General features: G+C 38.3%; 1 protein-coding gene and 1 pseudogene across 3 annotated transcripts in view; one reads left to right on the plus strand and one right to left on the minus strand.

Annotated features, from left to right (window-relative positions):
* The window catches only part of Eif2b3 (eukaryotic translation initiation factor 2B subunit gamma), a 134,752-nt gene that overhangs the window by 63,371 nt on the left and 47,332 nt on the right, over nt 1–24,049 (plus strand). For all 3 annotated transcript variants that reach the window (XM_004872912.4, XM_087214912.1, XM_087214913.1), the window contains one exon: nt 7,092–7,203. In XM_004872912.4, coding sequence (XP_004872969.2) covers nt 7,092–7,203 — 112 coding nt within the window. The remainder of the gene's footprint in view (nt 1–7,091; nt 7,204–24,049) is intronic.
* On the minus strand, nt 2,963–3,705 carry LOC147827330 (RNA-binding protein 39 pseudogene; annotated as a pseudogene).

Genomic DNA, 24,049 nt, shown 5'->3' on the forward strand with positions numbered 1-24,049 from the left:
ACTGACTACATCCCCAGTCCCTGCTACATCCTTAGCCTTTAAAATTATGTTTACTATAGATTTTACAGGTACTTGTCATGAAGTTGAACAAGTCTCCTTCTAGTGCTAGTTAAATAAGTATCTTTTCATAAGTATATAAATTTTATCAAATGAGGGCCGGGGATTTAGCTCAGTGGTTCTGCCACCTGCCTCATGTCCTCAGTTCGATCCCTAGTACCATAAAAAAAAATTTATCAAATGATTTCTGCATCTATTCAAGGGGTCATACATTTTTTTCTGTTTTATTTTGATAATGTGATGAGTAACAATTACAGATTTATTTGTTTATTTATTTGCAGTACAGGGCATTGAACCCAGTGAACACAGCTAAAATTCACAATCCAGTTTATTTGTTTGTTTACTTATATTTTATTTTGAGACAACATCTCATTCATTGAATTACCCAGGCTGCCTTCACATTTGCAGTCTGGCTCGGGTGTGGTGGCACATGCCTATAATCCCAGCACTTGGGAGGCTGAGGCAAGAGGATCCCAAGTTCGAGCCTAGCCTGAGCAATGGACTGATGCTAGCCTGAATTGAACTACATAGCAAGATCCTATCTCAATAGCAGACCCTATCTCAAAACAAAAACAAATTGCAATCCTCCTCCCTCAGTCTCCTGTATAGCTGAGATTACAGTTGTGTGTCATCATGCCCAGCCAAGTTTTCTAATTAAGCCGTCTTTATATACCTGGGATGAGCTTAACTTGGTCATGGTTTGTGGTGCTTTTACACATTGTATCACTTAATTTTTACTGCATAACAAAATCTCCAAACTTTAGTTGCTTAAAACAATAATCATTTACTTGGCTTGTGATTCTACCAGTTGACAGGTTGGCCTGGATGTGCCTGAGATGGCTCATCTCTGTTCAAATGATGTCAGCTAGTATATTAGTAATCTATTATAAAAATCACCACAAACTTAACAGTTTAAAACAACACCGTGGGTCTGGAACCCAGGCACAGCTTTAGCTGATTCTCTGATTCAAAGCCTTTCTCAAGGCTGCAATGAAGATGTAAGTAAGTAGGGATAGAGTCTCATTGGATTTGTTTTCAAATTCACTTGATTATTGGCAGAATTTGAATTTCTTTTTTTTCATTCTTTTATTGGTATACCTAAAATGTACCAAGAAAAGAATTTGAATTTCTTGAAGACCGATGACTGAGCGCCACAATTTGTTGCCAGATGTTGGCCAGAGACTTCTTCTATTTCTTTGGCACTTGGGCCTCTCTAACATGGCAACTTGTTTCATCAAAGCCAGCAAGAGAGAGAATCTCCTAGAAAAATAAAAGTCAGAATCTTAAGCAACTTAATAATGAAAGTAATATCTCATCACCTTTGTCATGTTCTGTTAGGACCAATTTGCTAGGTCAGTATAGATTCACAGAGATAGAATAGACAGTGGGATGAATGCCAGGAGATAACTATCATTCTCCCCCACCTCATTAACATTTTTTTAAAATACAAGAATTGTATTCAAATGACAATAGATCCTTGCTTTTTTTTTTTCTGATACCAGGGATCAAACTTGGGACCTTGTGCTTTTAGCCGGCAGCTGCGGCGGAACCACTGAGCTAAATCCCCGGCCCTGCCTTTTTATTTTTATCTATGTAAAAGATAACTCAAAGCCTAGGTTGGTGGCACATGACTATAATCCCAGCATTCTGCAAGGCAGAAGGCACAAATCTGAGGTGATCCTGAGTAACTCAGTGACTTAGTGAAACCTTATCTTGAAATTAAAAATGGCTTGTGATGTAGTCAGTGCAAAGGCCTTGGGATCAATCCCTGGTGCACCACACACACACACACACACACACACACACAAAACAAAAACCCTCAAGATGAATTCTCAAGAAGGCAAAAAATAGCTATATACATGAGGGACTATATCTTTCTTTATCATCTACTTGGAGCCACTAGTTCACTAAGAAAGAAGTTGTGATAAATTACAAAAGACATATAAAATGCTACTGTTATTTTACTAGCAAACTACCTGCCATGCAATGCATTGATAGCAGCAATTGATTGTACTTCACATAGGCATTGCCCTGAGCTAAATTTTTGTCAACATAAATATGAATAACTTCCATTTTTGTTACATTTTTCAGTCAGATCATTCTTAATCCCTACATGTCATCCCCCTTCTGTTGAGGGTTAAACATCAAAGAGACTGTGTTGTAAGTGGATGAACAGGTGGAGCAGCAAAAGCTGAAATTTCAGTCTGTTGGGGAAGTCTTGTTTGCAAATCTGTAACAAAATAGAATACTACCACAGCACCAAATGCCTAAGAGTCACTCAGTTGTAGAGCTTGCTGTGCTCCTGGTGGAACCTGCAAACCTTGTATCCTCTACGCCTGTAATTCTACCATTCCAGAGGCTGAGGCAAAAGGACTGCTGTGAGTTTGAGGCCAACCTGGGCCTCATAGCAAGACCCTGTCTCAAAAATACAAAAAAAAAAAAAAAAAAAAAAAAAAAACAGGTCAGATACAATAGGCTAAATATTGCACAGTTTTTCTTACATGAGAAACCAATAATTAAAATATAAAGAGGACAACAAAGGATAGATAACAGGAAACAGGGAATTAGCCCTTTTGAAGATGGAAAAGAATATAGGGATGGAGGAAGAAGGAAGGGAAAGGGGAAGTTAAAAAAGGATTAAGACCTCGAAAGCGCAAGGACCCGAGTTTGATCTCCGATACAAAAAAAAGGATTAAGATATGATATATAGGGCCGGGGATTTAGCTCAGTGGTTTTGCTGCCTGCTGCGCAAGTGCAAGGACCTGAGTTCAATCCCCAGTACCAAAAAAAAAAGATATGATATATATATATGTACCAACTCCACAGAATGAATGTATTCATTATGTATTATAAACATATACTGCATGTTTGTATGGTTGTACAAAAAAAGATAAAAATATCATCCTCACATCTTGAACTGTCTTACTGTGGAGAAAAACTCCCCAATTCCTTTTGTGAAATTTTTGCAACCAGCTGTATGCAGAAAATTGTCTTTATATCTCTTTCCATAGGAGTTAGATTATCAGTAGGTTCCCTCACAGAGCTCTGGTCTTTTCTGAGTGGTCTTTTGCTTTTAGAACATCATCTGCTTAATTTGATGCTATAGTCATCTTTCCTCAGATTACACTGTGTAGTGGCCTCCACATCTGTGATCTCAACTTCAGTAGTGGCTCTATCTCCTTTCTTTGCTTCTACTTAACTTTCTTTCAAAGCTTTTTCTTTCTTTTCTCTGTCTACTTCACTTCCATAACTTATTTTTGCTCCTCTTTTGTTCATGACTGTGACTTCTGCTCTTTGTTTTTTTCTCTCTTTTATTACATTCTTCATGGCTGTTAGCACTGCTCAATTTGTCCTCATCCTTCTTGTAAGGAAGGAGATTCAAGCATTGCATCAACAATAGGATCATCTGCCTTTTTCTCTAAATCCCTGTGCAGGCCTTCAGATTCCAGCATTGCTCATATTTGGGATGAGATAGCTGTTGTTGCTGCTGCTGCCACCGCCGCCACCACCACCGCCCACAACTATCATTCTTATCTTTGAGTCTGCCTACCACAACTGGGCCCAGAAATATGTCTTTGACCTCAGCTGGGTTTCCATCTGGTCCTTTATCATCCAGAAGGCTAGCACTGGCTTGTTCATGTAGTAGCAGCAGCAGGTTCTAAGAGTATGGAAATAAAAGTTACAAGGTCTCTGGAGCCCTAAACTTGGAACACTTACTATGTCACTTCAGCTACCCTCTTAGTCAAAGCTAGTCAGCCAGCCAGGGAGTAAAGGGTAGGGAACTAATTTTACCCTTGCATAAAAGAAGTGGTAACTGGGCTGAGGATTTAGCTCAGTGGTTCCGGCGCCTGCCTCCCAAGTGCAAGGTCCGGAGTTCGATCCCCAGTACCAAAAAGAAGTTGTAACAAGTTTGTGACCTTTCAAAACCTACAAGATATACTATTCATTTTGTTTTGTTCAAATTTTGTTTAGTATCTTTGTATTTATCAAATGAGAAAATGTGCCTATAATTTTCCTTTCTCATAATATCTTTGTCTGGTTTTGGCATCAGGATCATACTGACCTCATAAAATGAGTTGGAATTCCCAACTCTAAGCATTGCACTTGTGAGAGAGTTGGTATACAAGTTTTTATTGGTTGAATGAATGAATGAATGAATAGGTAAGTAAATGACTATAGAAGAGACAGAAGAGTCAGAGAAGTAAAAATCCACTAGGAAAAAAAGTGTGAATAGTTGAATGTTACAGAATTTTGTTAAAATGGAAGTTCTTAGTTTTATCTACTTCTTAACATTACTTGTGTAGTCTTTCTTCTTAGGATGGACATTCTGCTCTGTTCCCAAATTGGAATTCACTGGTAAAAGAGAAAAGAAAGACACTTTTCCAAGTGTCTATAATTTGTATGGTACTCTGAGGTCCTAGTTACTATGGTAGCTATAAAGAAGCAATCCAAAAAGGAGGGTCTGAGAGGGAGAGAAATGTGGCAAAAGTACAGCAGAGCTAAAAAATTGGCTGGCTAGAAATTACTGTTCCCAGGACATTTAGTGATTCAAGGTTTTGTGAGACTAAGGACTTGGGAAGGGTAAGCATTCCAAAGTATATCCAAAAATAACATCTCTATGTTTCTTTTTTAAAAGACTAGCTCACAATCAGACCTTTGTTGGCTTTGTTATATTCTCAAGTTTCCATACATTTTCATGTAACAGATGAATTGATACATGCCAAAATTGCTGTGTGGCACTTGGAATTCTCTGCAAAATTTTGCTCCAAATTGGCAGTACAGTGTATTTGCTCTTCCTTCTTTGAATATCACTAATTTTGTTTGGGGGAAGGGGAGAAGATAAAACTTTGTTTTCCCTATTCAGGTTCAAACAGTGCATATAAGATGACCAAACACTATCTGGCTGATGGTCTTGAATGCTTTCAATCTCCTGAGCTAAAGATATTATACAGTTAAATAATACCTTTTCTTCTAGGTACATAGGTAGCTATAGCTAACAGTGAAGCATGTTTAGTTGTACAATAGCTACTATCTATAATAGACAAAAATATTCAGACAGTATTACAAAGAATATTTTTCCTAGAGCTAAATTTTCAGCTTCTTTGTAAAGATGTCTTAAACTATTGCTTTGTTGTGAGGATCAAATGATCAATATTTGGATATTTTTACTTACCTTCATTTAATATTTTAGTTAATAACATTATTATAAATTCTTTATAATATTAATTCATTTAAAGCCAGTCATGGTGGCACACACCTGTATTTCCAGCTATTCTAGAGGTTGAGGCTAGAGGATCACTTGAGCTTATGAGTTCAAGACCAGCTTGGGCAACAAAGCAAAACCCTAGCTCAATAAATACATTAACTAATTGAAATTCATTTACTCCTCATAACAACCTGTGAGGTAAACACTGTTATCCCCATTTTTCAGATGAAACCGAGCAATAGAGAGGTTAGATATAGATATAACCTAGCCAGTTATATTGTTCTCAATCATTGTGCCATGCTACCTCTGTGTAATCATGCCTTTGCAAGATATAAACACTGTCTTAGTTACTTTTCTCATTGCTGAGACAAAATACTCAACACCCAAAGTTAAAGGAGAAAACATTTATTTCAGCTCACAGGTTGTAGAGGTTTCAGTTTATAATCAGCTGGCCACAAGGCAGGGTGGCGTGGCAGCAGGGAGCACAGAGGGGAGACAGGCAGGCAGAGGACAGCAAAGGCAGCAAGTAACAACAGTAGCCCCCTTTCTGGCCCTTATTCTATCCAGGCTACATGCTCTTAGGGCAGGTAGCACTCACACCCAGGATGGGCCTTCCCATTATCTATACCTAGAACTATGCCAAACCAATCAGTGGACTAATTTAGTAACCATATATCCTTCATCCCAGCATCACACACTCCAGATCCAACCACCTCTGAAAAGCCCACCTATGACTGCATGAGGCTTTAGGGGGGACATCTAGACATAAGCCATAAAGACACCATACAGATATTAGTAGTACATTATCATATGTCCAACACTGTACTAGATGTTATAGAAAACACATTGAGGAGCTTTTAATTTGGTTGGGAGGAAGAACACAAAAAATAAGAAATAAATGGCAATGTATGAGATCACTTTCTACCACATAACTCCATACCTAGTAAACTAGCATTTTTTAATGCTCCATATATAGCATAACATCTGGTGCATAGTAGACATGTAGTTGATGTTGGTAAATATGGATGACCTTAAATAATATTATTTCCATTTTCACAATGAGTAGACTTAGATCATTATGTGCAAGGTTATTATTTGTAGAAAGAGAGCTCCTTATTTTACATTCTGTGCGTCATAGTGGGTTTATGAATCATCTACTTTGCTAATCAGTATCTTGACTGCCCCTCTTTTCTTTTTTTTGTCGTCATTGTTGTTGTATTTTCAGTGCTGGTGATCAAACGAATGTAGAGCCTTGTGAATGATAAGCAAGTCCTCTACCACTGAGCTATACCCCAGCCTCCTTAACTTTTTATTTTTGAAATAATATCATATTTACAGAACGATTACAGTAACACAAAGAACAAATCTTTACCCACATTTTCCAAATGCTAACATTTGCTCCATCATTCTCTCTTTATAATATATATATATTCAGTATACGTAATATGAATATACAATATGTTATATATAATTGCTTTTTAGAACTATTTGAGAATTAAATTGAGACCAATTTTTATTTGCCTTTAAATGTATATCCCACAGTCCTGAAAAAGAATGGTCTCTTAAATAAGAAATTACATTGGTACAATACATGAATCTACATACCTTATTCAAACTTTACCAGTTACCCTGATAATATCCTTTACAGCAATAAAAATTTTTTGACTGTTCATATTTTAAACACTGTGGTATATATTGCATAGCACTCTTCGTGGCTTTTGCCACATCTCAATCTCATATTTGGTTCCAAGAGTACCTTGTCCCCTGACTTAGTCATGCAGGTGGGGCAAATGGCTTGATTTGATTTTCTTTCTTTTGTGTGATTCAGTGGAGCAGCGTGACTTCATTGGAGTGGACAGCACAGGAAAGAGGCTGCTTTTCATGGCTAATGAAGCAGACTTGGATGAAGAGCTGGTCATTAAGGGATCCATCCTACAGAAGTAAGCCCTAGGGATTTTCTTCTTGGCAGTTCTTTTTGTCTTAACACAAAATAAAACCACCCACCATGGAAAAGAGGGAATGAAACTAGATTATACTGTGTGAAATTGACAAAAGTATGTGAATGTTTTTTCCATGAGGCAGGATGAAGGCTTTTCTGTACTGCATGAGTTTAACTTTCCCCATATCTTTTTTTTTGGTACCAGGGATCGAACTCAGGACCTTCTGCCTGCAAAGCAGGCAGCAGAACCACTGTGCTAAATCCTTGGCCCCTTCCCCGTATCTTTTCTTGCTAAAGAAGAGACAAACGCTACATAGGAGTAGAGCAAAGCAGCTATGCAGAGAACAGCACTGTCTTTCTGACAGTATTGCAGACCTTTTAAAAAGAAAAACATCATGCCAAAAAGCACATAACATAAAACTTAATCATTTTATTTTTAAGTGAGCAGTTTATTAATGTTAAATATGTTCACATTGTTGGGAACCAGATCTCCAGAACTTTTTCATCTTGCAAATATGAAACTTTATCCCATGAAACAACAATTCCCCTTTCCTCACTTCCAGTAAGGCCCTGTTAATAATACTACTTTCTGGGACTGGGGATTTAGCTCAGTGGCAACAGGTGCCTGCCTTGCAAATGCAAGGTCCTGAGTTTGATCCCCAGTACCAGAAAAGAGAAAAAAAAAAGAATTCTACTTTCTGTTTCTGTTAATTTGACTACTTTAGATACATATATACTTTAAATCATATTTGTCTTTCTGTGACTGACTTATTTCATTTAGTATAATGTCTTCAGGCCTCATCATGTTCTGTACCATAGGACAAGATTTTCTTCCTTTTTAATGCTGAATATTATTCCATTGTGTGTGTGTGATATATATATATATATATATATATATATATATATATATATATATATATATATATATATCACATTTTGTTCATCCACTCATCTACTGGTAGGCATTTGTGTTACTTTGACCTCTTGGCTATTGTATATAGTGCTGCTCTGAATATGGGTATGCAGCTGTCTCTTCAAGACCTTGCTTTCAGTTCTTTTGGGTATATATCCAGAAGTGAGATTGAACCCAGGGCTTCACACATGCTAGGCAATCACTCTACCATTTGTGTTATACTCCTAGACCTATTTTAAATTTTTTGAAGAATCTCTTTTTCCATAACACTTGTGCCATTTTACAATCTCACCAACAGTATATAAGGGTTCCAGTTATTGTTTTTTGTAGTAACCATTTTAATAGGTGTGTAGTGCTAGCTCATTGAGAACCTCCTTTTAATACAGTGCTACCCATAGACAACCCAGTCACATTTTCTTCAATCAGCATTTATTGACTGCTTATGTAAGATAGACTTTCATCAGAAGCCACATACTCAGAACCCTGCCTGATACCAGTATATAAGAATGTTTAATGAGTGTTTGAAGCCTGGGGAAAATGAATATGAGAGGATAAATTAAGAAAAGAAGTTGGGCTGGGGATTTAGCTCAGTGGTTCCGCCACCTGCCTTGCAAGCACAAGGACCCGAGTTTGATCCCCAGTACCAAAAAAAAAAAAAAGGAAGAGAAGTATCTTACTTTTTGCCTTTACTATCCATATCCAGCTCAACAGATAGAAAATATATTTCAGAGTATATAGTTCAGTGAAAAACTAAACTGTCTTCAGTTAAGCCCAGTTACCTGTGTGGATAAGAATTCTTTATTAGTGTCTTTGTCATCTCATCAGTAAAATGGGGCTAATAATAATAGGGGTATTGTGGAGAATAAGCGAGATAATACATATTAAATAATTAGTATAATGCCTGTTACCTAGAAAGTTTTTTTTTAATTCACATTATTATTATTATTATTATTTCTAAATGAATAAACAGCTGTTGGAAATACTGCATAATATAACTTCTGGGTTACAACAGTTGTTTCAGACTGTATCACAGAACTTGCTGCAATTAGTTTCTAGTTAGAAAATAAAAAATAAAAATAAAAATCAGCACAAGTTTTAACATCAGCAAGCAAAAGAGGATAATTAAATTAATAAAGCTTAGACTGTAGTCAAGGAAAGAAAGAATATTCAGGTGAGGAACAGAGAGGCAAAAGTGGGTTCCTAATTCTACCCTTTCAGTGCTCCCCAAGAGGCCATACTGACATGTTAATAAAATCCTGCGAGGGCTGGGAATTTAGTTGAGTGGTGCCACTGCCTGCCTCACAAGTGCAAGGTCCCGAGTTCGATCCCTGGTACCAAAAAATAAATAAAATAAAATAAAATCCTGCAAGTTCTCAATACAATCCCCCAAATCTGGAAAGAAGTAAAATGAATACATCTTTATCTTTAGCCTCTTCTAAGAAGCAGAAGGAGTAGTTACTGGGGAAGGGAAAATGAGCAATGCAGCTGATACTTTAACAAAATGGAATATCTAAGGTTAAACAATGAATAAGGAAACTAAAACAATGAAATATGCCACCTAGTTATGTGGAATGAACCGAGAATGTTAAAAACACAGACTGAAAAAAAAAAAACAGACTGTACAGCATCTTAACTGTGTTCCTTATCCCTTCACATTCCTCCCATTCACATCATTCTCTGAATAGAAAAATACAGAGAATAACCTGTAGGGTGACAAGAGACAAGAATTTATCTATGTCACATCAAAACAAATAAACATATACAGAAAACATCAGCTGGAAGAAAACAAATTATACAGAGAGAAGAAAACTTCAAAAAGTTCCCTCGGAGAAACTTATAAATTCAACAAATATTTGAGCATATATACCACTGTTCAAGAAGCCAGGAACACAGCAATGAACAGACACAAAAAACCCTTGCCCTCACTGAGAGATGAGAGAATATTGGATTTTCTTCTCTCCCCTCCCATCTCCTCCCTTCTCCCCCCCCCCCTCTTTTTTTTTTGGTATGGGGATCAAACTCAGGACCTTGTGCTTGTGAAGCAGGCACAGTGCCACGGAGCTAAATCCCTGGCCCTCCCTTTTCTTCCTTTGATGAGGCCTCACAATGTTAACCAAGCTGGCCTGAAACTCATGATCCTCTCACCTCAGACTCACAAATAACTGGGATTATAAGTATGTGCCACCGTACTCACTGTTCAAAAAGGAGCATTTCATATGCTCACTTTGTCGGCAGCTATATTAAAAAGGAGCATTGACAGAACAAAATGTGCTGATACTTTAATGGGAAACTTGATAGAAAAGTTGGAAGAAAATTTTTGAAAAATTTTCCACAACAAATTGATGGAAAATAGAGAAATAAAAACATTAAAAGGGTGGCCGATGAGAAAGAGAGAACAGAAAAATGAATGAAGGAAAAAGACATCAGTGAAATTTCTCAGCCCTGCATAGTAACACACACCTGAAATACCAGCACTCGGAAGGCAGAGGCAGAACTGCCACAAGTTCAAGGCCAGCCTGGGGTACATAGTAAATTTAAGGCTTGCCTAAACTATAGAATGGGACCCAATCTCAAATAAACAAAAAAATAAAATAAAAATAAATAATAAAAAGTGTTAGAGATGTAGCTTAGTGTAAAATCCCTAGGCTCACTCCCTAGTACCACCAGAAAAAAAAAGAAAGCAAGAAAAGAGCTAGGTTTCTACCCTGGAAGGAAAACAATTGTCCAATAAAATGGATGTAAAGAAACATATCAATGTTGCCCTTTTGAAATTTTGTAACTCTGATAACAGATAAAACAAGTTCCCTCAAAGGTGAGGACGTATCATTCACAAAGGTATTAAAATAACTTAAAACTTCTTAACAGCAACACTTGAAATTTTCTTATGTGGAGAAATGCCTTCAAAATTCTTAACTCTATATCTAGTCAAACTATGAATCAGGAATGAGAATAAATAATAACTTTTCAGACAGTTGCTTCCCATATATCTGTTCAAAAAGCTCCCAAAGTACAAACCCGTGACACAAATTAACAAAGGGAAAGATGTAAACTGTAGGAAAAAGGGCATCTTGATTAAGAAGAAAGGTGAATTTCTAGGGTGATGATGGCAACCAAATCAGAGTGGGACCTGTCAGAAAGCTTTGGAAATGGTTTCTTTAAGATACTTGTTCTTCTTGCTGGGTGATAACATAGATGTATTTTTTACTGTGGCTCAAAATGTAAAAATTATTTACTGCTAGAAAAGATAATCATAGTTCTTATGAAAAATACAAAATATTTGATATATCTCCATATTTGAAGGTGTTTTGAGCTTTTGGTAGTTTGTAGTTGAATCATTGATAAGCCTTCCAGAAAACTAAGAAATAATAAGACAATTTTTAACACCAAGGCAAACAACAAAAATACAGGAAGGAATTAATCATTTTTTTACTAAATGGCTTAGCTGTAACTAATGTTCACTTCTTGAAGCGTAATATAATCACTGACTTGATCTAGCCAAAATTTTGATGTAATTTGGAGTACAGTTAATATGCTGGAGGCATAGTAGTAGCAAATACCTAGATCTGAAGTCATAAAAATTTAATCATTGAATCAGGCATGGTGGAGCATCCCCATAATCTCAGCACTCAGGAGGCTACGGCAGGAGGATCACCATGAGTCAAAGCCAGCCTGGACTACATAGTGAGTTCAACGCTAGCCTGAACTATGTAATAAGACCCTGTCTCAAAAATAAAACCAACCAAACAACAACAACAAAACCTAAAAAAACCTTAAGCATTGATATTGAGCTAACCTAAATAATGAAACCAATTAAATTGAGAACATAACTTCCTTTCATAACCAACCCCACCATACATAACCACACTTGTTGTGTATAGTAGTGTGGTTATGCATGGGTGGGGTTAGTAATGAAAAGAAGTTAAATCCATCTTCTACAGGGGGGAATTAATAGATAATTCCTGAAGTAGAAAAACTGAGAACTATCAATATAAGAGTATTAATAGGGGTTGGGGATTTAGCTCAGTGGTTCCGTTGCCTGCCTTGCAAGCACAAGGTCCCAAGTTCAACCCCAGTACCAAAAAAAAAGAATATTAATGGATGATGTAAATACTAAATGGATCTATTACTTAAACTCACTGTGTAGCCCTGTCTGCCTCGAACTTGTGTGGTGATCCTCCTGCCTCAACCTCCCTGAGTGCTAGAATTATAGACAAGTACCACCATACCCAGCTATTCTTTTTTTTTTTTTTTTTTCCTTCGGTACCAGGGATCGAACTCAGCTCCTTGCACTTGTGCAGCAGGTGGCGAAACCACTGAGCTAAATCCCCAGCCCCCAGCTATTCTTTTTTTCCTTTTTTTTTCTTTGGTACATGTTTACAGCACATAATGATTACAATGACTGTGGGGAAATGGTACATGTACATAACACACCTTAATTTTTGTCTTCTTCATCCTCTCCTTCCCTCTCTCCCTGCTCCTTCCAACTCTTGGTCCCTTTTCCCAATTGCAGAAGCTCTGTTTTCATCGTGGCCTAGCCTCTCTGTGGGAGGAGGGACAGTCAAACCTTCGATCCCACGACTCGGGCATATTTGCTGTCTCACATACAGAGCAGGGCTCAGGAGGAGGCTTGGTGCGATCTCATACCAACTGTCCAGTCCCCTTATACTTGAAACAGGAACCTTTTCCCTGGTTGTCCCTGGGTTTTTCCCTCCATGACCCCAAGTTAGTTTAAAGCATTCCCAATTGCGACAGCTATAATCTTAGCCTTTTTCTTTTGTCACTCCTCTGGGCCCCAGTTGTTGAACACAGAAAAGGCGGAGTCCAACAATTGGGTCATAGGTGTCTATGGACCCACCTGAAATTTTTGTAGCCTATGCCAAATATCTGGGACTGATTGACAAATGAAATGATGTCCACTAGTGCTTCTACCTCCCTGGAAGTTGGATCTATATTTGTATGTTTACAAAAGAGTTAATATACCTCTTTACCTATATGGTAAGAGCAGCTAGCATGTCAGACATCATTCTTAGTCCCCCATTAGTATTACAGTCCCAGTTTGGTTTTGTTGTTGAAGGGAGAGTAACCTTTCCAGGGTGGTTTCCTTCCCTATTTCATTCCACCTTTTATATTTTAAGCAGAAACAATGTAACTAGAGAATGATCTCATAATTTAAAGTACCATCCCATGCCCATCTCTCGCCATCTCCCAGTTCGTACTGAACCCAAACCATATTGCAAAAGTAGATAAGCTGTTCCTGTTTTAGATTGTCAGGATCAAACCTTTCCCACTCGTCAAGAATACACCCTAGGGCCAGGGATTTAGCTCAGTGGTTCTGCTGTCTGCCTTGCAAGCGGAAGGACCCGAGTTCGATCCCCGGTACAAAAAGAAAAAGAATACTCCAAAGTTGGTGAACTCCATGTGGTGGCGAGGTTCAGGAGGTTTCTTATTGGCTTGGCTTGGGGCCTGTAGAGAGAAGGAGATGACTAGATCTTGACTCCTTAAGATGGGATCCTGTGTAGAAGAAGGAGATATGAGGGTTCCACAAAGCATCTCTTGTGAAACCCCAACATAGACTAGACAGACATCTCCGAGTGATGCCACCATCACTAAGCACAGAAGAAAGCCCCCCAGGGGCTTTTGTCTCCATATTTGGATCCATTAACTCATTAGGGAGAAGGGGGCAAAGCCATTTGTTGGCCTTACCTAGTCCTTTAACTCCCATGAAGTAAGGGCAGAAGTACCCGAAGCAAGGTTCTCTTAGCCACTTAGTTGAACCCTTTAATGGTCCAACTTGTCTTTCAAGTCCCTTGATGACTCTATTTATATTCTGAGCCCCTTGATGGTTCAGCTGGTATTTCAAGTCCCTTGATAATTTTACTTAACCTGAATAGAGCCAACTGGGAAAAATGTCATTTTCATTTACTCCAACAGTAAAAACAAAAGCAAAAATTTAAGAAATGGAAATGGCTCCGTTTTGTATATTCACAGTCTTGTTAATTAAATTTTAAACACTATTTGTTCTGCTCAGGTCATCAGGCATAATGTTTTAAATTAGCTGCACTTAAGGAAGAAAGCCAACCAGGAAGCTATAGGCTCCAGTGGGATTTAAGACAGGGAGGAAGCAGGTCAGCTAAAGCTGGCTTGAACAGGCCTCTTGGCCCTTGTCCAACCTCAGCAAAAGCATTGGATGTTTCCTTTTAAAATGAACAAATTTTTTCTCTTCATGTGGGGAAGAACCATAGTGAGAGTTAAAGTTATTTGAAAAGAAAAGAGAGTCCTTCCCTTATTCTCCAAAATCAGAGGGTCGAAAGGCCAGTTAGTTTAAAAAAAGAAAAAGATGATGGCAGTTGACATAAGCCCATGTCTAGCCATGCAGGCTCTTAAGCCTATTTTGGGGGTAAGTGGAGACCAGGTTAATTTCAACAACAACAACAAAAGGGGGGTAGCAAACATACACAAACTGAGAAAGAAAAGCCATTTACAAAATTGGGATAAGTGGAGACCAGTTTACCAGTTTAATTCCAAAAAGAGTAGCAAAGTACAACAAATGCATGGACAATAAGGACCCATGGAGCGAGTGCTAGCAGCTAGAAAGAAAAATAAAAGCCTACATTCCATTCCCCCATCCCCAGGCCCAGGTCAGGAAACCCTTCCTTGGTGCCTTGACAAGAGTCCTCTGATTCCTGACTTAGAGAAGACAGTGAGGGAAAGAAGAAAAAAAGCCTCACCAAGAGAAACAAAAATTATGCCCAACATGGGCCTTACCTTGGTCTCTGGTGCCTGAGCTTTACTACCTTGCTGGCTCGCCAAAATTTTACTGGTTAGCTCCTTCTAAAAGTGGCTCACCAAATAATCGTTACAGGGTTTTGGGTTGCTCACCTCTCCTTCTGGAATTGGTGTCCAGATTCTTCTTATCTCAAGCAAAGAACTAGATGAAATGAGCGAAAAATGGTAGGAAAGTTTATTTGAAAAAAGTAAAAATAGAGCTCGGGATTTAACTCAGTGGTTCCAGCGTCTGCCTTGCAAGTGCAAGGTACCAAGTTCAATCCCCGGTACCAAAAAAAAAAAAAAAAGTAAAAATGAAGAGTAAGGGAGAAACTGGCTCTACAGAATGAGCTTGGGCCAAATAAAAGAGGAAAAAGCAAAATAAAAGTATATCCTAGAGGAAGCAGGGCAGGCTATCATGAGGGAAGCCACAATAGCAAGCTCTTCTTGGTGTCAGTGTCCTTTGAGGAAACCCACAAGAACGTATATATACAGGTCCTGAGAGGTGGTGCTGGTATCCCACACCTCAGGCTGACATCAGGTCTAAGCCATCCTATTGGAAACCTTCCTGAGTTCTCATGAGAAGTCCAAGTGTAGGGCTTTGGGAACTGTTCTGCACCTGAGTTCCAGGATCTTGTAATTAACACATCATGCCTGGGCTGGGGATTTAGCTCAGTGGTTTCGCTGCCTGCTGCGGAAGCGCAAGGACCCGAGTTCGATCCCCGGTACCAAAAAAAAAAAAATAGGTCATGCCTACTTTGTCAGCTTTGTCAGCTTTGACATGCCCTAAATTCCTGTCTCACTAGAGTTACCTTTCATCATCAGAGAGACCCTGCTGCTGCTGATGCCTATGACAATGATAGCAGCTATTGTTTTTCAAATATTATGCCAGCCACAGTGTTAAAAGGCTTCATATAAGGGCTGGGGACGTAGCTCAGTGGCAATGTGCCTGCCTGGCAAGCTCAAGGTCCTAAGTTCAGTTTCCAATATTGAAATAAATAAACAAATAAATGGCTTCATATATAATCTTTAGAATAATTATATAAAGTAAATACTAGTATTATGCCCATTTTACAAATGAGGAAACTGAATAAAGATTTATTTATAAATCCACCTGAAACTGGATAAAGAAGATGTGGGGGTTTTTTATAAAATGGAGTACTACTCAGCCATAAAGAATGAAAAACTAGGGCTGGGGATTTAGCTCAGTGGTTCCGGGGCCTGCCTCGCAAGCACAAGGTCCCAAGTTTGATCCCCGGTACCAAAAAAAAAAAAATGAGAAACTAGAGACATTTATAGCTAAATGGATGCATATTGAGGCCATACTCTTAAGTGAAATAAATAGGACACACAAGTGTAAATACCAAATAGTTTTTCTAGTGTGAGAAATTGAAAGTGTAAATAAGGATGAAAATGATTAAAATGAATAGTTGATAATTTGAAATAAGAAAAGGTCCAAGGTTTTGGGGATGGTGAGAGGGGAAGGGGAAAGGGAAGAAGGGAAAAGAAAAATTATGAGAAAGAAAAACAAAATGGAATCAAACTCCGTGTAAATAGGGAAGGGTGGAGGGGGTGAAGGGTGCATAGGTAATAGGAGAAAAAATAACTAAGATACATCATGTTCTGGTACAAACACCCAATGATAAATGTAAATGTATTTTATACCTAAAATGTACCAATAAATATATATATATAAATAAAATAAAATAAAAAAGAAATAAATCCACCTGGGCACAGTGACACACACCTGTAGTCCCAGCTACTTGGGAGACTTGAGACAGGAGGATCAATTGAGTCCACGAGTTTGACCAGCCTGGGCAACATAGTGAGACTGCATCATAGGAAGGAAGGAAAGAAGGAGGGAGAAAGGAGAAGGATAGAGGGAGGGAGGGAGAGAGGGAGGGAAGGGAAAATCCGAGTAAATCTTTGGATGAATTAATGGGACACTGCCTGGTAGCCAGCTATTATTAAGGATCTGCAGTCTAGGGCTTCGATAGTTTGTAGTGAATGTTGGGGTATAGAACAGACATTGGCAAACAATTTCTTTTTTTTTTTTGTACCAGGAATTGAACTCAGGACCTTGTACTTTCCAGGCAGGTGTGGTGCCACTGAGCTAAATCCCCGGCCCAGCAAACTATTTATATAAAGGGCCAAATAGTAAATATTTTAGACTTTTCAGACATATGATCTGTGTTGTATTTATTCAACTCTGCTGTTACAGCAGAAAGCCATCTATAGATATATATATAACAAATTGATGTAGCTGTATTCTAATAACACTTTTTTAAAAGGTAGCAGGTCCATCTAATTGGCAGGGTTTAGTTTGCCAGTTCAGCTGGAGGGTTTTTGTTTTGTTTTTTTAAAATGATGAAGCCTTGGGGCTGGGGATTTAGCTCAGTGGTTTAGCCGCCTGCTGCACAAGCGCAAGGACCCGAGTTCGATCTCCGGTACCAAAAAAAAAAGATGAAGCCTTGCTAAAACAGCTTGTTTCTTTTTTTCTTTTTGGTCTCAGGGATCGAATTCAGGACCTGCACTTGCCAGGCAGGTCCAGAACCATTGGGCTAAATCCCTGGCCCTGAGAGCTTGTTTCTTCTTTTTTATTTTTATTTGTGTATGCTTGCAATAATCATAGTTACATTCACTTTAGGGAACTGAGATATATATGTGTGTGTGTGTGTGTGTGTGTGTGTGCGCGTGCATGTGCACACACATCTATGATTTTGTATATGTATGATGTATATATATGACATCATTCATATATATATATGAATATGATTTCATTTTTGGTCCTTTTACCCCACCCCTTCCTACTCTACCTCTCTCCTCTTCCCCTTTCCCTTTTCCACAAGATATGCCTTCCTGTGTTCTAGAATCTCTCCTTTATCTTACTCTTTAATTAATTTATATTTAGTGTTCATCATCCCTACCCATTAGGGAAATGCAAATCAAACAACTTTGAGATTCCATCTTAACTCCAGTCAGAATGGCTATCATCAAGAACACAAAAAAACCTTCCTCAGACAAAGGTCTACTATCTTGAATCTATAAAGAACTTAAAAAGATCAGACCTCCCAAATTTAAAGACCCAATCCAAAAACGGGCATCTGAAATGAACAGACATTTCTCAGACAAAGAAGTAGAAATAGCAAATAAATACATGAAAAAATGTTCAACGTCACTGGTCATTCGAGAGATGCAAATGAAAACAATGCTGAGATTCCACTTCACTCCAGAAAGAATGGCTGCTATCATGAAATCAACCAATAACAAATGCTGGCGGGGCTGTGGGGAAAGAGGAACCCTGTTCCACTGCTGGTGGGAGTGTAGACTGGTGCAAGCACTGTGGAAATCAGTATGGAGATACCTCAAAGAACTAGGACTGGAAATCCCATTTGACCCCGCTATTCCACTGCTGGGGATCTTCCCCAAAGAATTAAAAGAATCATACCACAGTGATATATGTGCACCCATGTTCATAGCAGCGCAGTTTGTAATAGCTAAAACTTGGAAACAGCCCAAATGCCCATCAACTGGAGACTGGATAAAGAAAATGTGGTTTTTTTATAAAATGGAGTACTACTCAGCCATAAAAAATGAGAAATCAGAGACATTTATAGCTAAGTGGATGCACATTGAGGCAATACTCTTAAGTGAAATAAATAGGACACAGATGTGTAAATATCGAGTAGTTTCTCTGGTGTGAGAAACTGAAAGTGTAAATAAGGACTAAATGTATAATAGGTCATGTGAAATAGGAAGAAAAGGGGCAAAGGGGAAGGAAGTGGGAGGGCTAAGGGAAAGGATAGAAGGGAATGGGATTAATATGAGAAAATGGAAAAATAGGAACAAAATTTTTGTAAATAGGGAGGGCTGGAGGGGTTGAAGGGAGGGCTGGGCAAGGGTGAAAAACAAGAACCAAGAGAGACTATGTAAAGGTGCAAATTTCCAATGATGAATGTCATTATATTGTATACCTAAAATGTACCAATGATTAGAATGAATAATCAATAATGTAAAATGGGAAGAAAAGGTCCAAAGGGGTAGGGGTAGTGGGAGGCACAGGGGAAAGGAAAGAAGGGAAAGGAAAAAATGATGAGAAATGGAAAAAATGGAAATAAAGTCTTTGTAAATAGCGAAGGGTGGAGGGCGTGAAGGGAGGGCTAGGAATGGGGAAAAAATAAGAACCAAGATGCATTATATAAAGGTACAATTCCCAATGAGAAATGTAATTGTGTTGTATACCTACAATGTACCAATAAGAGAATTTAATACAAAAAAAAACACACAAAAAAAAATGTTGGCAAGGATGTGGGGAAAAAGAAACCCTTCCACATTGTTAGTGAGAATGTAAATTAATACAGCTGTTAGGGAGATTCCTCAAAAAACTAAAAACAAATTTCATTTGACCCAGCTATCACTTTCTTGATTATATTACTGAAAGAGTTAAAGATACATATTATGCTATATTGATATGTGTATATGCATGTCTATAGCAGCATAACCCACAATCTACAATAGCTAACCTCTGGAAACAGCTTAGATCCCCACCATACACAGCTTGTTTCTTACAGTGGTCAGAATATAGCTGACTGGATCTTTTTATGAAGAAAGAAGTGAAGTTCATTTTGGATTTTTCTCCCTAAATCTGCTTATCAAAATTGAAACTTAAGAAAGAGAGGAAGTTTCTTTGTTTTTCGAAGAGTTCATCTCAACATATAGATAGCAAATATCTTAAAAATTACCTTCTTTGTAGGTATGTCTGGAATCATATACTGCCACAGCTAGTTCATTCCATCCAGTCACCTACATTAGATAATACTAAAAGCCAGAAGAAGAAAGAAATTTGTTCCATATCATACCTAATTAGGGACAGAGCTGAGACTTTACCATTAGTTCATGCTTTCTACTTTTCAGGAATACATCCTTCAAATGGGAAATGTTTATTGAGTTTCCTCCTCTAGTCAACCCAGTGTTCTGGTATTTGTTTGGTATTTAAGGCAGAAGACTTTATCGTTGAGGCAGGAGATTTTATCTCAAAGAGTTCAATAGCCTTGGTAAAATAGATTATGCCTATAAAAGGTTAAACAGTAGCAAACTATCAGATTCTGAATAATTATAGCCAAGAAATAGTGTTCAAAGAATTCAAGAATATATCAAACCCTAGAGACAGAGGTGATCAGAAAAAGCAAATAAAATAATTTGGGCTTGAAGGATAGATTTGGGTCAGATTTGGGAAGGGACATGGGAAGCTGAATCCTGAGGAGAATGCTATGAGCAATGATGGGAGGCAGGGTGAGCAGAGCTTATTTAGGAAATATAAGCAGGACAGTTTATCCCTAGTGGAAGGTCTATGCTGGAAGCACTAGGAAATTAAATGAGAAGTTAAATTGGTCCAAAATTAGAAAGCCTTGAATAACGAATTATAAAGACTTTTGAGGAAGAAAGCAATGATTCACATTCAGGACTCTGAAAAGATAATCTGACAACAGTGTTCAGGACAAATTTAAGATATAAAACTTGAAAACTGGGGCCGGGGATTTAGCTCAGTAGTTTCGCCTCCTGCTGCGCAAGCGCGAGGACCCGAGTTCGATTCCTGGTAGCAAAAAAACCCAAAAAACAAAATCTTGAAAATTATCACAGTGTTGCATGGCTAAATTCACAAGACTCAAAGGGAGTTGGGCCAGGGGTTTGCCTTATTGATTCTGCCACCTGCCTTGCAAGCTCAGTGTCCTGAGTTTGATCCCTAGTACCAAAAAAAAAAAAAAGGAATTATGTCCTTCAAAATAGAAAAAGAAAAACTAATTATGGTCATCTATTATATGAAAAAGGGGACCCAACTCATTTATGCATCCATCAAGCACAGATATTTATGATTTGCTTTATATTAGAGACAGTCTCAAATACTGACTTTTTAGAAGCCTGTTCCTATAGTTACAATTAACTGCTGCTATGACACAAATGCATTCATAGATGAGTAGCAAATTAGTGTGCTTTTTTTCTGCTTTCTTTTTAACTTCCCTGGGAAGTAGTTATGGCTCCATGTAGTGAATATTAGTAAATGCCTTAATCCCCGTAGTCCCTGACAAAGATAGCAAGGCTTAAGCATGATGGGAGCAAAGAAGATGGACAGTCAGAAGTAAGGTAAGGGATGTTGCTCAGTGACATGTGCGAGGACCTGGATTGAATTCCCCACCACCACAAAAAAGAAAAAAAATATATTGTAAAGATGAAAAGTAGGTAGATGTGTATTTTTACCTTAAAAAAGTTCAGGGCCTTGAGTATGAGGCCATTGAGAACAGATCTTCTACCAGTTTCTTAAGACTAGATTGCATTTTTGGTTGTGGAACACAAACACACACACACACACACACACACACATTCTACTGATTTGTAATCCATACCTTAGTGATTCAGGATCTTTGTTGTGTTGTTGTAATAGGCCAGCAAGTTGGATAAATGAACAGCAAAAAATGTTCTTCCGGCCGGGGATTTAGCTCAGTGGTTTCGCCGCCTGCTGCACAGGTGCAAGGACCCAAGTTCAATCCCTGGTGCCAAAAAAAAATCAAAATGTTCTTCCTCCATTCCTGTGGCCCTCTGGGGCATTGTGTTCCTCCTGCTTCAGTAAGAGAGTGGGTAAAAATTAAAATTAATTAGATTCAGATTTTGAAACATTGAGCATATAAGAATACTGACTCTCCAAGCAGAATATGACAGTGTATGCCTCTAATTCTAGCACTTTGGGAGGCTGAGGCAGGAGGACTGTGAGTTTGAGCCCAGCCTGGCCAACTTAGTGAGCCCCTGTCTCAAAATAAAAAAGGGCTGGGAATGTAGCTCACTGTAAAGACACTGGGTTCAATCCTGTGCTAGGAAGAAAAAAGAACTGAATTTCCAAAGTTGGGGGTTAGCCTCTGTTGGGCAAAGACCAAAGTTGTCTTGGAAAAAGTGTGTAAATAGGTGAACCAGAAACCTCTTCTTTTAAAGTTTTCTTACTTTTATAATGATTGTAGGAGAAAAAAAAACAGTAATACAATGTACATCTCATTTGTTTTTTCCCTTCCTCGGAGAGAGAGAAGAGTGACAAAAACAGAGTATTTGCTTGACTTCATAGACACCATTCATTGTTTCCTTGGGCTTCAGGCACATTTGGTCCTGAAGAGTGAAACAGGATAAGACACCTGTTGGAGAGGAGTCCTGCTAAGCCTGTGGGCAGGTACCAACGCAGTCTCTCTAGTAGCCTTAGTCATCATGTTGCCAGGTTTTGGGTGTTGGAGTCTCCTTTAGGAAGTGGTTTCTAGGTTCTCTCTGTCCTGAGCAAAGAATTGGTCAAGACAAGCACAAACAGTAGCAAAGTTTTGTTAAAGGTAGGAAGAGAAACAGGCTCTTCAGAGTAAGTTTGGGCCAAATAAAAGTAGGAAATGAAGTACACCCTATATCATGAGGGTGGGCCATCATGCAAGAGTGGACACAGTGGCAAGAACTCAATGTGGACCATGTTTTCTGAATCATACACTCCTCAGGCTGACATCAGGTCTAGGCCATCCTATTGAACCTGTTCTAGTTCTCTAGAGAAGTCCACGTGCAGGGCTTTAGGGACTATTCTGCGCATGTGTCCTGGAATTTTGTAATTAACAGGTCACACCCACTTCCCCAGACAGTTTTGCTACCCCCTAATCTCCTGTCTCAACCAAGCAGGACTGGTAACTTTACTCCAAAGGACCCAGATTTTTAGGACCTCATTGGATTTGAACAAAGCATACCTTTCTCACATATCTAATTGATGCTTTTCTGAATTGTAGAGGCATTATGTGTAGTGGGAAAAAATGTCACTGGTAGAAACGGTATTGTACTGGAAATTCAAGTCTAAAGAATTTGGAATCTGGTCCTGAGACAAACCAGCTCTATGGCCTTGAGCAAATCACTTTGTTTCTCTAAACCTCAGTTCCTTCAACTGAAATTGGCTTAGTTGTTCTTTAAAGGTATCCTCCTCTAAAACTCCTGTTGTATTTCTGACAGACATGTGGCTTTTTTCAGACGTGTTTTTAATAGTTCCTAAGAGAAAGGTATTTGTGCCAAGTACTTAATAAGAAAATCATGTAGCTTTTTCCCAGTGTTATGTTTTCTTGTGAGTTCTAGTCAAGGGTTTTTTTTGTTTGGTTTTTTTTTTCTTTTTTGGTACTGGGGATCTAACTTAGGACCTCGCACTTGCCAGGCAGGTACTGTGCCACTGAGCTAAATCCCCGGCCCTAGTCAAGGTTTTTTTATTGGAAGGGAAATTTTAAAACAAGCTTCTAATGAATATCTTTTTTAATCGAATACAGTGTTTCACGATTTCATCATGGAAGGCTTAGACATTTACATCTGAGGAGTCAAGGGTTTCAGTCAGACTTCAAAAATCATAGCTAAATCTCTGATTCTGGGAATACAGATGATGAAAATGTTCTAAGCTCTTGATATATCATCTTTTTGATGGTATAGAAAGTCTTGAAATGCTATTTACCTAAATTAGTATCCGCATCGATACTAACCAGCCCTAATTCTTTTTTATCCTCCACTGGTAGCAGGAATCAAACTCAGGACCTTGTGCTTGCCAGGCAGGTGTGGCACCCTAATTCTTTTTTTTTTTCTTAAGTTCTTTTATTGGTACATTTTAGGTATACAATACGTTTACATTTATCATTGGGTGTTTGTACCTGTACATGATGTATCTTGATTCTTATTTTTTCCCCATTACCTGTGCGCCATTCACCCCCTCCACCATTCCCTATTTACACAGACATCATTTCCATTTTTTTTTTCTTTTCTCATAATTTTTCCTTTCCCTTCTTTCCTTTCTCCTTCCCCTCCCTTCACCCCTACCTCTTTGGACCTTTTTTCCTATTTCAAATTATCAATTATTCATTTTAATCATTTTAACCCTTATTTACACTTTCAGTTTCTCACACTAGAGAAACTATTCAGTATTTACGCACATGTGTCCTATTTATTTCACTTAAGAGTATGGCCTCAATATGCATACATTTAGCTGTAAATGACTCTAATTTCTCATTCTTTATGGCTGAGTAGTACTCCATTTTATAAAAAAAAAACCTTCTTTATTCAGTTTCCAGGTGATGGGCACTTGGGCTGCTTCTAAGCTTTAATTATTAGGAACTGTGCCGCTATAAACATG

Source organism: Heterocephalus glaber, unplaced genomic scaffold (assembly GCF_053883595.1).
Source record: "Heterocephalus glaber isolate CG9 unplaced genomic scaffold, H.glaber_assembly_v1.0 deba00001451, whole genome shotgun sequence".
In the NCBI taxonomy this organism is placed as follows: domain Eukaryota; kingdom Metazoa; phylum Chordata; class Mammalia; order Rodentia; family Bathyergidae; genus Heterocephalus; species Heterocephalus glaber.